This window comes from Falco naumanni, chromosome 1, assembly GCF_017639655.2.
Source record: "Falco naumanni isolate bFalNau1 chromosome 1, bFalNau1.pat, whole genome shotgun sequence".
Classification (NCBI taxonomy): Eukaryota; Metazoa; Chordata; class Aves; order Falconiformes; family Falconidae; genus Falco; species Falco naumanni.
Window position 1 is genome coordinate 189,213 of NC_054054.1, and position 15,364 is coordinate 204,576.

Below are 15,364 nucleotides of genomic sequence, written 5' to 3' on the forward strand. Positions count from 1 at the left end.
AAAACAGGGTGATCTTCCTAAAGTAGCTATTGCTTGGAGACTGGCTGGGCATCAGCCTGCTTGTGAGAGGCGAAGAGTGAATGTCTGCACCACCTGGTGATTTTTCCCCCCCTCTTCCCTTCACTTATTAAGCTGTCTTTATCTCAACCCACTTTTTTTAACTCTTTTGCTCTTCCAGTTCTCTCCTCCATCCCACTGGGGAGGAGGAGTGAGTGGCTGGTGGGTGTTTCATTGCTGTTTGGACTCAGCCTACCACAAAGACTTCAATCCTGCAAATAACTAACAGAAGTTTTTATTTCAGTGGATTCTAGTTGGAAAGAAACCACCACAGATTTCAGTCTGTGTGCAGAACTTCCCTTTTGCTAAAAGTACCAGTGGCTAAGCTATGCTGATACCACCTTGGCTCCATGCTTCTAACCCACAACATTTATCACAACAAGAACACACAGCCACAGTTGTGACAACTCCTTTGCTGATTTAGGTGACTACATTTGACAAAACTATTTCAGCTACATGGAAAAAGTGGCCTTGGGCCAACACAAGCTACGCCTCCAGAAGTCATGTCAGCCACCATAGCCTGACTTACGCACTGCCAGGAAAGGCCACAATCTTGGGGTTATCCTTGAGACATAGTATAAGCATCCTTTAAATGCACTTGGGCTGTAAGGCTCAAGAGCTCACATGTTTCAGCTCACTTGCTGAAAGCTCATCAAGTCAGAAGAATTACTATAAAGGTCAGCATTTCATAGCTACTGTTTGGGCTGGTAGCTCTCAGCATTTTCACCCATGACATAAGTCTCTGAAGGCACAGAGAAAGGGACAAAGGGAATGGACAAATCTTATCTGCCATTTTCATTTTACTGAGATGAGCATGTTTAGGTATACAGTGACTAGAAACCATTAACAAAGAAAAAGGTTTCTTGACCCATCAAGTTGTAGTGCAACTCATTACGGTTGGCAAAAGCTGAAAAGACACACATCCCTCAGCATCTAGGATAGATCTGGGGTTTGTTTAGTTAACCAAGAGTTAACCAAGAGTCAGTGTCTCTGACTATAATCTTTCAAAAGTTCATGTTTTTCTTGGACCATTTCTAACTCTACAGCTCCTCCATGTGGAGACGATTAACAAACAAGAAATTATTAATCCTAAACACTAGGTATTAATACTTTTTTAATGGGTTTGCAGAGGACAAGCAGTACTCTAAATATTTAGGACATTTTTTTAGAGATAATCAACACTGTTCAGCCTGAAACTCATTTTCTGAAAATGGGTGAAAAGCATTTCTGAATACGCAGTAATTCCATACATCAGAATGTCACTGCTAATGCTGCAGCATTGCAATTCCTATTCTAATTTTAATTACCCTTTTTCCTCTGTTATCACATGAATTACACTAACTTTTACTCATATTTAATTGTATTTATTCCTGTGTGCCTGTGTAGGAATGTCACATCAATGTCCTACTTTATGCTATGGGGGAATTTGGGGATTTTCTTCTGTATGTTGGCAAAGAGGACCTAAATCCTGGTTAACTAACCTGATGGTTGAGAACAGGGCTGAAGGCTGTATCTAGTAAAGAACAGCCTTCCCATAACCCCTTCTCATACTGCCTGTCCACAGCCTTCAGAAATGGAGTCCTAGATTATTTAATGCAATATTTAAAACAATTATTTGATAGTGAATATTATCTGCATGTTATGATGACACAATACGAATGATTTCATTAAATACTAATAAGCACTAGGCTTGAGGAAACTGAAAAGATAAGAAAAGAGCAGCACCTGATACTCCGCAGGAATTTTGGAGAGTAGTTGCTGGCACTCACCATCCCCTCATACCCCTCCAGAAGGAACAAATGTGGCATGAAGAGAGTCTCTCTCTCCTGCCCATTCTCACCGCTGAAATGGAAACGGCCAGTGTTCTCAAAGGTTGTTCAGATAGCTTTCAGTCATCACAAGGATATCTGATGTATGCTTGCAATTTACAAAAAGTTATCTTTTGACACTTTTTATTAAAGGCTTGGGGTTAAATAGGAAGTGGAAGAAAATATGGAAAGAAGAGAGACTTCAGGTGCTATTAGATTTGGCCTGCAAGCCACATTTTTAATATATGTCCAGTGATCTGAATTCACATCCACTGTTGATTAGTACCAGAGTGGTACACGTGGTAAAGCACTCTTTCCTGCTGCTTTTAAAAAGTGTGTCCTTAAGCCAGGTCTCAGGACAGGTAGGGAGGGTTGTAGGATTCTTTCTGTTAGCTCTGGTCAGGTATTGACCTCAGATCTAAAATAAACGGAGCTAGCTAATTCCTTTTGAGAACAGTATTTTGTAGTTTTTTGACATATAGTTGAGCTCAGCAAGGAAACCTCAGTCCTTCCTTGTTTCAGCACCGCTAAAAGCCCAAAGCCGCTCTGAACTAGGATAAGCTCGCGACTGAAGTGTTCTCTGTAACTGCAATCTACAGTACAAAAAGGCTCGATGGCTGCCCCACTGCCACGGTAGGGGGTGAGATGGGGTGCACCAGGCAGGCTTCTTTCACTTCAGCACTAGGTTGAAATCAAGAAGAAAAACAACAACATTTCGACAGCTCTGAAAGAACAAAAAAGATATTTTTGAAGACAAATAAAATTTATTAAATTAGCTCATAAAATAATTTCAAAACTATTATTTTAAAGATGGCAAAAAATTGACTACAAAGGGCAAAAGCAACCTTTCTCATTGCTGTCTCCTTGCCACGTAGACATTTGTAAATTTTAGTTTTGAATAATCAATGAAATCTTGGCATTCTCAAGGGCCCTTTCCTGTTAACCCATCAATACGTACTGTGTTCCTCCAGCTACCTCAGAGCAGTTTCTTAATATTTGTACAAAGCTCGTTTTTATATAAAAACACAGACTAGGTTTTAAGTATTATTTTTGTTCCTCCCCTTATCAGCTCTTTCTCCCTTCTCTGAATCATTATATTTAAGGTAATGAACTAGAGAACCCAAGAGGAATGGTTTAAAGTATAAACGTAACGAGACCAGAGGAACACTGTTGCATTCAGATGGGAGATTTACATTAAACTACCTGCTGGCACACGTAGGCAGGTCTGTGTTCACTGGGCACGCTATAGATATTAATCTGCACTTTGCAGCATGACAGATTTACAGTTGGAACAACTGACGAGATGCAGACAAACAGATATGCAAGCCGATAAAATGGTAAACAGCAAGACCTGCGAAAGAGATGGAGTTTGCAGTGCAGGGTTTCGTTGTTGTATCTATATGCATAACCCACCGATTACAGCCGCAGTAAAACTGTGCCAGGCTGGCTCTGCTTGAGAGCCCGCACTGCGTCTTCGAGGTCCAGAGCTGGGGCACGTGAGGGATAGGCTTTGTTCCCATGTGTGTTCTCATCTAGTAGAATTACAAAAACACGTTACATTTTTGTTTCTGCTTAAGAACACACCTAGTACTGTTCAACATTACTAGCTTCTGTCGAAACATCTGCTGTCAAAGGCATGACTCTGTCTCCTAATCTTTTAGAGGTGTGTAACAATACTTGTCTGTCAGAGAGATGCAAGAAAGTTACCTTTATATTTCTTTTTCTGGAAACATCCTGAAATCTACAAATAGGAGGCAATGTGGAAACAAAATGTATTACAATTTTAAACAATTTCTATGACTTAGAAAGTAACTTCTAGGTGAGTTCAGTACTCTGTTGCATTCCGTTTTCCTTTCCAGGTCTACAGGTCTACTACACGCTGGTAAGTGATGCGCTTACACAAAGCTGTTGTAGAAAGCACACTAGCAATTAAATCCTTCTGTGTCTCTGTAAACAGCAAGAACTATTTTTGTTTTAGATAATGCAGGAGAAAACATAGACATGATGATGATGTGGAAAATTAATTACCTGAGGATTTCCTTTTCAGATGGATTTCTTCTTCTCCCTCGGGTATTTACAACATGCCTTTCTTCTCACAGATGCTGAAGACAGTCAGTTTTCTACATTGCTTTCTAGCCCTTGACAGCAGATTTTCTTTGCTCACATAAATTATGCTGGAGCTGCAAAGTAGTCACATGCAGTTCTTTGCTATTCAACTAATATGTAGATATTTAGAAAGGGCCATGATAGACCCAGAAGAATAATTTGTCTGGTAGTAAGGATTTAAGGTAAACTTTAATTTTGGATCTTGATTTTTTTTGCAAGTCAGAAATACTTCAGACACAATCCTCCACAGAAATATGATTAATAATGAGGAAGAAAAAAAGTTTGCCTGTTCCCTGAAATCACTGTGATTGATCTACTGCACTTGAAATGAAATATGTACCTGCCAAAGGACACTGCTGCCACTGCAATGAAATATGTAGTGTTCTATAAAAAGTTTTGTAGTTCCCTAAGCTGAAGGAAAAGTGTTGCTGATTTCTTTCAGTTGTTGACCCACCCTGAGCCAGCAAGATGTCCAGACACAATGTGATCAGCGTGAAGCAAAAGCAAAGGCTATTGAATTAACCCCAGCGATGTAAAAGATTTCAGGCCTGAGAAGGCAGGGGAAGCACATGGCTACAGATGATGTTCCTCGTTAGTGCTACCCAGAGGCTCTCACCTCTTGTCTGGTGTGTTGTGAACAGCATCTCCTGTCATCCAGCACAGCTTACCCTCATGGCAGATGCAATGTGGATTTCTATGGACGGGTTTTAACGACAAGTCTTGGAACATCTTCCTGATGAGAGAAAGTGATGTGGGCGAGTCATGGGTGACAACAGTACTTGAGGCAGGTCTTGTGGAAAGATGAAGATTTTGTCCTGAGGAACCACGTCTCCACGGCCTGCTCCAGCATCCTCCCTTTGGGTGAAACCACTACCCCGTGGCCCAAGTTCACTAACGTGACATGAAAGATCCCGGTGCCTCCGCCGCTCTGGCCCCCAGCGCCCTGCAGGGTCCTGTCAGCCATACCTCTGCCGAGCGCCGCTGCTCCCAGCCAGACCCTGCTGAACAGCCAGGACACCTCCACCTGCCCGCAAACCCCCTCCTCAGCCCTGCCCAGGGCTCGGGAGCCACGGCCCCAGCCCAGCACCGCAACACGGCCCCACAGCCTGACAGCATGCAGCCCCCGGGGCCCGCACAGCTGCTTGCACCTGGTCCACGCGCAGCTCAACCAGGAGACCACCCTGCTCAAGGCCACGCAATTTTTTCCCCACAAAACCAGGCACGGCTCAAATGCTTGAGTTTCAGCTTCACGTGGGCCATCAGAGGCACAGGAGAGCCGTGACTGTCTCCGGCAGCGCTTTCTGCCCGATGATGTGGAAACCCTACTCCACGCTTCCCTCCTGCCACCTTCCCACACCGACCGGCTCTCCCACGTTACCACCAGGGCATTGGAGGCAAGCCTGTGGATTCCCACATTACATTTCTGGAGCACCTCAGTGCCTCGATGACAGCACGCCCGTGGCCTGCGCCCGACTTGGAGCGAGGAGAGCGGAGGGGGGAGGCAGCCGGCAGCACCCCTGCCCGCCTGCCCTGGCAGGGCGAGTGGCGAGGCCCCAGTCAGGGCCCAGAGCCCACACCTCACCATTTCCCTCAGCTGGAAGTTTCCAGCCCTCTACAATTCCTAGCCAAATTAATTTCATTACAGCTGCATTTGGGGGGAGCCCCCCCCGCATTATACGGGTAAGACAAGTAACAGGGCAACCAACTTCACCATTCGCACATTAATTTTTAACAGGCAGCACCAGCGACAGAGTAACACCATTTTTTTTCACGTCTGCAGGCAGCTGACCTGAAAGGACACCTCTGTTTCCCCTCCTGACTACAAGCATTGTGAGCCCGGAGGCAGCAGGAGCGCAGGGATGGAGGGATGGAGGGATGGAGGGATGGAGGGATGGAGGGATGGAGGGATGTACACCCATGGCAAGCAGCCAGTTATGCAAACAGTGTTATAACCTGCTGAGGAGAGGGAGATGGGGAGGCAAACGCGAACTTCCACTCCAGATCAGGCATCAACTTCTTCTTGCTCCGTACAGCCCATAATATAGCTACTCTGGAAATTCAGCAGCTGGCCTCCTGCCTAACATGTAAGCAGTCAACTTTGTATGCAAGATGTGAAAGAAAGATTCTCAGTATGTCTGTTATGGTGTCCACGAGGTAACACCAATGTCTTGTTGTCAGACTGACTGCATCTCTTCTACTTTGTTTCCTTATTTTTGCTTTTGTATATGTATCACGTACTTTTTGTCATTGCAAAATGATCTGCGAATTCTGGGGACAGCAGTTCTGGTTTATAAGGGGAAAAGCAGAGAGCCAAAAGAAATCTTCTGCGCTGCATCTGACTCCTCTTCAGAGAGGAAAGCAGAGATTAGGAAAATTAATAGCAAGAGAAACAAAAAAAGAAATCAACAACCATAAAGCTCCTGAAAAAGCAGGAATGGCAATGGGCAACTTGGGGAAATTTTAGTTTCCCCCTTGTTTTATTTTTGTGGAAGTTGTCTGTCCCTAAAATCCATGTCACAGCAACTATGACACCTATTGAAAAATCAAGAATGCAAGAAGTAAGACTGCAAGCCATGCCAGAACAACCAGGCAACACAGCTGAACAATTCCCTCAGAAAACACCGGAGTGCACTACTGCATAGCTGAGATGATTTACAGGTAGACAAGCAGCACTGTTTTTGAGGTGTGGATTTGCTCTACTTTAACACAAATAACCTGCACACTGCAAACAGCAATCTTCTTACTTTCAGATACTTCACTTTAAGACAGACAGACTTGATGTTCGGTGTTCCTTAGCACCTGGATCTCTTGTTGATTTTCTCTGCTGTCAAAACCAGACTAAATAGAAACATGCACTAAAACACAGGGGCACTAAACGTGAAGTTATCCAAGACGATGCATTCGACATAATGATGGGATCTGCCATCAGGACATACTTAAGAAATTAGTCTCTTTTGTTCGATTTGATACAGTTAGAATGGCCAATTCAAGAGCAGTTTTTGCACTTTAAGGAGACATGAATGCAGAGGTGTTCATTATTAAATAACCTGAACTTCTAAGATTTCTTCTGTTTCCATCGTACATCCCAGAACCATTCAGGACAGAAGGCACCTTGGGAAGTTTATAGACCAACCTCCTGCTCAAAGAAGGGTCACAGCAAATTCAGACTGTGTTGCATAAACTCTGTCCAGTTGGTCTTGAAAAGCTCCAAAGATGGAGATTCCAGAGCTGCTCTGGGGAACCTGTTCCTCTTACAGTGAATGTTTTTCCTGACACCAAGTCAGAACCTTACCTGTATCATTTTCTGACCATGACCTATTTTTCTCCTATCAGACAGGTCAGGGAAGGGTCTAGGTCTGCATTCTCTATAGCTTGCTCATACATACTGGGGCGCAGCTATTAGGCCTCCCCTAAAACCTTCTCGAGGCTAAACAACCTATTTCCTTCCTCTTTCCTCACCGGAGTGTGTTCCAGTCCTGACCATCTTGGTGGCTCTCCATCGACTTACTCCAGCCTTTCTTGGATCTTACCTATGCGTGTTAAGTACACGTCATTTTACACACAGGTTCTCCAAACACATCACGTTGCTCTGCTTGGAAGATTATCTTGTCAAAGTAGCAAATACTCATGATGCTTCTGTGGGAACCTAAAGATGAGTGTCTTGAGGCAGGTGGACTACTTCACATCGCACCGAATTAGCAGCAGAAGCAATGGGCCTGGGTGTCAAGAGTCTCCCTGGCTGTAGGAACAAGACAAACATTTTTGCCTGCTGTTCCTCTGTCAAGAAAATAAAGACCAATTTCATCCCCACTTAAGCAGATTTCCTGAGGTGCTTACATACGTGGGGACTAACCTAAAATGAATGAATCAGCAGATTTCATGCATTCATAAGGTACACGAAAACTGCATTAAACTCACCACAAACACTTCTCAATTCATCCTTTCACTAATGAATAGCACTTCCATACGAACAAGATAACGGAAACATCACAACTGTATGTTTCTAGTCCTGAACACAATTAAACCAGCAACATAGCTGATATAATCACAGCGCTGTTACACTAGGGTGGGCTATTTCAGTTAGCATCCAATTTTTTAAACCTTTGGAAAGCAAGATCATTATAGTTAACTGACTTGCTAAGAGTGCATAGTGCTGCCTAATAAAATGCAATCCATGCCATGCATCACCTTGGTGCCACAATTATATATATATATATTATTATTTTTTTTTAGATTTAGCGCTTAACTCTGTATTTTGGATCCTGGGTATTTTACAAAAAGCATTTCATGAAAGAGGGGCCTTTGGTGCAAGACTATTTGATTTCTGGTTTCAACAGTGAAGCTTCAAGTGATGATTCTAGACAACGCAGTCCCAAATACAGAGCCCTGTGCAGCAGAGCTCTGCTCTACTGAAATGAGATACGAGTTCCCTAGGAAACAGGGCACTAGCAAGTATACGTGACATTTGTCCTCTACTAAGCAGAATCAGTGATAACCATATATATATATATATATATATTTGACTGTATCATCAAGAATTCTACAAAGGGTCAGACAACTGCTGCCTTCTGTGCTCAGTGCATTACATACAAGAGGGCATAAAGGGGAAATTTTTCTTTTAGTGAACTGATGAAATCTCCTCTTTTCCTCTGCTAGCAGTACAGCAGGTGAATGAATCTCCCAGACTCCTCTCAATGCAAGACACTGTCTCATTTTTGAGGTCATTTCTGTTATTGTGGATACTATTGCAAAATATTCACCCTGCAGTGTGGATTTTGGATCATACAGAAGAAGAGTTTCAAAACATTTAAAACACACCTCAAGAAAAATCTTAACATCCCCCTAACATTTCCAAATAGTTCCCAAACATCACTGTGATGCATTTTGCATGTTTGCAAATCAAAAAATTATATTCATTTCTATGACAGAAATAAGTAAATAGGTATTAGAACCATTTAGGTTGGAAGACTTTAAGATCGAGTCCAACTGTTATAGCTGTACTACTACATTTTTTTTACTCACAGCACAAGAGCACGCCAAGGGTAACAAGTTACAAATGAAGATTAACCACATTGTATTTATGGCTGACAAAAATACAGACTTGCTTGAGCTTGCAGCTCATCAGCATTCAAGCTATTTTTCTGCCTTGTACACACAACCTTCTGCACTGATCCATGTTCATTACTTGCCTTTCCTTTCCATGTATTTTAAGAGGTTTGGCGACAGAAAATGATTTCAAGTTCTTTTGGTACAAGGCACAAAATTTATCGATGCGACAGTCACGGTCTGGAATTATGAAGTAAGAATTACTAATCTGTGAGTAAAGCTGGAGAAGTACTTAAGTGTAACAACACCTTGCAGAAACAAGCAAATACAGAGCACTACTAACTTCTGTGGTGCTAAGTTTTTCCAGTTATATCCCTGCTGCAAAGCTCACTTGGGAACAAAAGGGATAGTTGTTAAAAAATAATCTGAATATAAATGTGTTGTAATCTGTGACGACAGGCTATTAGGTTTTGCTTTGTGTTTTGATGAGACTTCTGCAAGTGCCCAAGTGCAGGTATGAGTGACTTTTCAGAATATTCACAAAACATTAATAATACCACTAACAGATCCTGCCACACCGAACTCTGCAGATGCATCACAGATGAACACTTCTAATCTGCTACGTTTAGAAATGTATTATTACATTACTCTTACTTCTCCCATCTCTTTTTCCCTGCTGGCTGAAACTTATCATTGTAATATAAGTGTAGTAACATAAAAAATATTAATATTAATGAAAACATGTTCACAGTGGGAAAGTAATAACTCAGACCTGTAATTTCTCCTCACATTCTACCAACAATCTCTTAAGAAATAAGTATCAAATACCATGATTTTATACAAGTAGCACCATTTAAAGTTTTAAGAAAGCACATTGGATATGTTTCAAAAAAATCTTACTTTTATTGTTTGCACTAACTGCAGCATCATTTACAGTTTTTATCTCTAATAAATTGAAGTAGATCAGCACACAAAGACTTTTTCAAGGTCAGCACTCAAAGTGGAACCTTGGTTACAATAAATGCTTACACCCTGGTGTGTAACAGACCTAGGAACAGTTAGTTCACCCTAACACTTTTAAGTACGATCACTCCAGTTTCATGCATTTTTCAGGGCTGTTGAAGTTTCATTTTAGGGGTGCAAAAAGAAAACAGCTGCAAGATTTATAGAGATGACTCATTTTTAAACCAAAATTCTTACATCTAAATTCTTAAACTACAGCGAGGACCCTCTTCAGCTGTAAAAATTTTGCTCTGCAAAACAAAAAAGAAAAAAAAAAATTAGTGACTTTGCTGTATTAAGCACAGGTAAGATCATTAGCTGCCTAAACACTTGCTGGCTTACAAAGCCTATATTCCCATTTCTGTCAAAAGTTTGGCAGGTTTAGTCAGCAGCTCCTGGCTTTCTCACCAAGCCGAAACAGAGGTTGGTATAAAGCCAATCACTTCTGCAAGAGCTTTGCATTTTTAAATCCTGGCTGAAAACCTAAGGCTTCCCAGACAACCACCTGCATGCGATCCCCTGTCGCCCCTACAAACCCGCAAACCAAGACAGTGCAGTTGGTTTTACGCATTTCTGCCAACTGTTTATGAACTCAGTTTTTAAGTTAAAATGGTTAATTATTAACTAGTAGTTTTAATGAACCAACATTATCCTCTCAATTTCTGAATGCAATTTTAAATTGTTCTAGCTGTTGTATTTGTTATTGGATCTGACGCATTTCTTACTTATCTTACTTCACTGGCTTAAGTCCAGAAGTCAGCACAAAAGGGAAGGAATGACAGGAGGTGGAAACCAAGCCCAATTCAGTTAGAACTGTAACACCATAGGATTAATAACAGGTAGGACAAACACCTCTGTACGTATTAAAGACTTCACAGGAGGCTGTCAGGGAGTTCCGAACCAGCAGCTATCACTGGGAGTTTACGCCGTCCAGCTGCTCGGAAGCCACGGTACAGGCTTTGCCACGTTAGATTTTAGTAAGCGAGCCTAGAACCTCTCAGCCCACACCCCTGAGACCCCAAAGATCAAACTAAACCAAAACTACAACAGGATTACTCTTACGTCTATTTTGCTGTGCTTCAGGATGGGAGTTTTACCTGAACCAAATCCTTAACCCCTGAAGAAGCCAATAACGTAGGAGCAGAAACCATGCAGGGATTCCCAGCAATGTTCCCGTGCCAGTTTCATTGCTTCTGTTTCAACTTCAGACCCTTGACCATGTTGGGCTGTTTTTATAAGAGGTAGTATTGGAGGTTTCCCTATTTTCTTAAGAGAGCTTATTCCTGCTTCGCTCATGGAAGTGGAAGTTTTCTGGACTGATTTGTCCTGGTTTGCTAGATCTTCCAGCTCCATGCCAGCAGCTACTTGCTTCATGAGAGCCTCTGGTTGAGTCTTTTGGCACATGGTGATCTTCAACACTTGCGTGGATTCACAAGCATGCGGGAGCTTTCTAAGTTCCATGGCAATCTGATTCCAGTAGATCTTTGGATTGTTTAGGAAAGCACGGCAGACTGACGGCTTGCCAGTGAACTCACACCAGTAGGACATGCCTTGGCTTTGACATTCAATTCTAAGTTTCATTTCCTCATCCCCGCTCATGCTCATTGTGCAAACATCTTTGGTTTTAGTCCGAAAATTGATTTCTTCACCACTGCTTCTTCTGTTTGGCTTCAGCTTCTGCCCCAGTCCTCCCAAGCCACAGATCACTACCACAAAGAGAAGAGCGAGACTCTTCATGGTGACAGGAGTTGACCAAGATCCTCGAGCAACACAATCCAAAAAAAGTGAAAGCAGTAAGTGGCTGCTCACAATTTAAAGGCTTGGTGCACAAAGAAGCCTCTTTCCAGTGCAACATGGGATATAAGGGTTTTTTTTAAATAAAAATCATAAATCACGCTTCAGTAGGCAAGTGCCCACAATTTATAGCCTGAGACAGCGTCAAATAGCCTGTGAACTCCCAAGAAGGTAACAAGACAACTCTTGTAAATGCAGTTAAATACAGAACGATAGTTGTATAACGAAAAAGTGCATTCCTTTCCAGGATGAACATGTCATATTTGATTTTTAACAGATATTTTCCATTCTCCAGCTGCTCTATAGCTATCTTCATGCCAGAGCTTGTAAGACCATATTGAAGTAAAAAAGGATAAAAGTGCCAAAGCAATCTATGCAGCTACATCTGCATGATTATAAATGTGTCCTACTAATAAAGGCTGATTTGTGGAACATGTCTTCACCGTGAGGATGCAATTTTAATACTTCATTTTGTCAGCACATGACTTGCAGTGGAGACACATGGAAGAATCAACTGCACATTCTGTGAGCCATGAAAGATTTTTAGACTTGCAATACTTAAGCAAGATAAGGAATAAAGCATTAGCCAAATAAAGATATTCCAGGCCTAAACATAAACCAAGCATTTGGAAGTTTGATCATCACTGTCATACCATGGATTATTTTCAGCCAACAGAGCAAGACGAGAGAACTAGCTTACCATGGGTCTCAGCAGCAGGGAAATAACTCTAGAGCATGTCAGAGATATCTGTGCTTTATCACCTTTCACTTTTTTTTTTTAATACATATTTTCCTGTTCATAATAAATGAGCTGTAAAAATGCCATAAAACGAAAGGCAAGAGAATAGAAATATTTTAGCGCAGAGTCCTGTACTTGCAGTTTCTGCTGCAGTAACTAAAAGCAGAGCTAAGGAAAATTGTGATGACTCCCTTGGCATTTAGCGTGTCAGGAGATAAAACCCCTCCCATGCTGTTCCAAGCCATAGGACTTTCCTGGCTAATAAGACTCCACCATGCACTTCCTTCAAAGACCCGTATGCTACACTCAGCCTGACCTGAACAGCTTCTGGAAGGCGCATTGTATTATTTAGGGGTATGCTTGAATAACTGCGAGGTGCTAGAAACCCTGGGGTTAAGAATGACCATTTATAATAGGACAGAACACCATTCTGTATGTCTGGCCACTCAACAAGTATCACTAAAGAAAATACCAAGGCAAAACACATTCATTCCACACAGACAGTGAAGCTGAACAAACAAACAAACAAAAAAAAAAAATGCAGAAAATGCTTCTGTAATACTTGACAACAGAGTCCCTTAGCTGCCGTGGCATCCCAGCTAGTCTGAGAGCCGCCTGCTTGAAGATGAAGCCACCTGGAATAGCCATTCTGGGTAGCCTGAACCTTGTTCTTCAAGTAAATGTCATGAAATTCCCCAGGACTAAATACCATTTGACAGAGAGAACACCACTGTTTTCTTTTCATCCCCTTGCTAAGGCTGTTTTAATAACATTTTTAGCAGAGGTCTCATTTCTAGCTTCTGCCATTTGTTCCTCCTGACTGTCTCTTTCAAAGCATAGTGGTGCGGCTCTCCAGTCAAGTCTTAGGAGAAACACTAATGGTAGAAGCCTACTCAAGATTTACAATTCACTCTTCTGTTGTTTTCTGGTGCGTCTTCTCACCCATCATCCACCAGCCAGAATCTTGTTCCCCACCTCCTACTTCAATTTCAAGGATTTCAAATCCCTACTGCAAGCACTGAAAGACCTCCTAATATTCGGCAAACAAATGTGTTATTTACACTTGGTTATGCACAAAAGCACTGACAGTCCCTAGATTAGAAACTAAAGGCACTCATCTCTCCTGTTCTAACAATTGCTAAAGAATCCAAAGCTACTTAAAAGTCATTTTATACCAGTTTCAGACCTCTTTTTCTGACACTTTTTAAAGTGTAATCATGAAAACAAATCAGACTACAATGATAAGGACAAATGCCAAAGCTTGGACTCAAGAGCTCTGGTATATTTGTGTATCACAGTTAATATGTTATTGCCAAGCGCCTGTCTCACTTCCACCTGACATTTGTACTCTGCCTGCCTGCCCATCAGATGAAACAACTCATAGTCTGTTTTATTAGGGGAAAACAATTGTCCTTTTACAAGTTAAACCAGGATGCCAGCAGTGAACTCTGGGAGCTGAAGAGCTGCCAAGCATTTAATTCTGTTGTCAGTGCTACAAAAGCAGAGGCAAGCAGCGAGTCTTGAGCACTTACAGAGTATGTGGATATCCTCCACAACTCGTCAGCTTGAATTCTACCACCTCTGCATAGATCACATTCTTCATGGAAGTCAGAAGTGCCTCACCCAATATGCTTTCAGTCTCTTCTGCTCTAGTTCTTGGTCTCTTATCTTGCTTAAGTTAAAGTCATCAATAAAAGTCAAATATAGCAGAAATTTTAATCAAGGTAAAAAAAATTCATTTTCGTAAGATTTTAATTCAGTGCAACTCTTCTGAGACAGCTCTACACAACAAAACAATTGAGAATCAAACATCAGGTAGTTAAGCAAGTTCTTTTTTATTTAAATGAACTGGGAACATTTTCTCAAATTAAAAATTGAAACTTTTAAAAATCTGCAGTTCTGAACATTACATATACACATATGCTACATACTGTCAATTAGAAATGTTTCCATTTATGACCTAAAAATAAAAAAAATTAAGGTTATTCCAGATTAAATACCGGTATCACTTTTCAGTGTTCCTTTAAAATTATATAAATGATTTACAGGATTGTCCCTACTTCAAGCCAATGAACCTTGTTGGAAACAAAGCTAACAATACTGATACATGAAGAGACACTTGTTTAGATCAATATACCCAGTTACTTTACCTGCTGAAATGTTTTACGCTAGTAACAAATACTTTTGGCCTTGTTGATGAATTCTACTGTTAACTAATTCAGCAATGCAACTGTACGCCAAAATTCAAGGCAGTAACTCTAATAGTACAAATGTTAATTTCAATTCCTAAACGCATTTGAATTTCATTATTGGTAACCATATTTTGGTATTATTTAGCAAAAAATAGTCTCACTGCCCCCTGAAAGAGACAAAGCTTAATATTGACACTGTTAAGGACATTATAGAATTGAGTGTGAATGAGGAAAAGGAAGTCAGAGAATGTAAAGCATTCTAAAAATCACCAACATATGACACCTTTCATGCTCTTTTTGAGTACTATTGAACTGTCAGGAAGCTTAGCTTTTTCACTATATTATGCATTATGCACAGTCCCAACCCTCCCACCCAAAGAGTTTCAAAACAAACTTCTCCAAAAAGTCCCTTTTAGGTCTATACTGCAAAACCCACTAAATATTAAATAATTTAAAAAAAAGGGAGAAAACAAAACTGCAACTGAACTTTTCAGACACAAAGAGACACTGTGGATCCCATTACACTTCACATTTAGTCCAAAGTGGTCGTTCAAGAGCATCAGATAGCAACACTGATCATGCTGGTAAATTCATTTGTGAAGAGTATCATACAATATTAA

General features: G+C 41.2%; 1 protein-coding gene across 1 annotated transcript; it reads right to left on the reverse strand.

The window, feature by feature from the left end:
* Positions 1 to 9,930: 9,930 nt before the first annotated feature.
* FGFBP2 (fibroblast growth factor binding protein 2) lies at positions 9,931 to 15,289 on the reverse strand. Its single transcript, XM_040595122.1, has 2 exons — positions 11,117 to 15,289; positions 9,931 to 10,270 (listed from the first exon to the last, which is right to left on the reverse strand). The coding sequence occupies exon 1, from the start codon at positions 11,754 to 11,756 to the stop codon at positions 11,130 to 11,132; it is 627 nt and encodes a 208-aa protein (XP_040451056.1). The 5' UTR covers positions 11,757 to 15,289; the 3' UTR covers positions 9,931 to 10,270; positions 11,117 to 11,129.
* Positions 15,290 to 15,364: the final 75 nt, after the last annotated feature.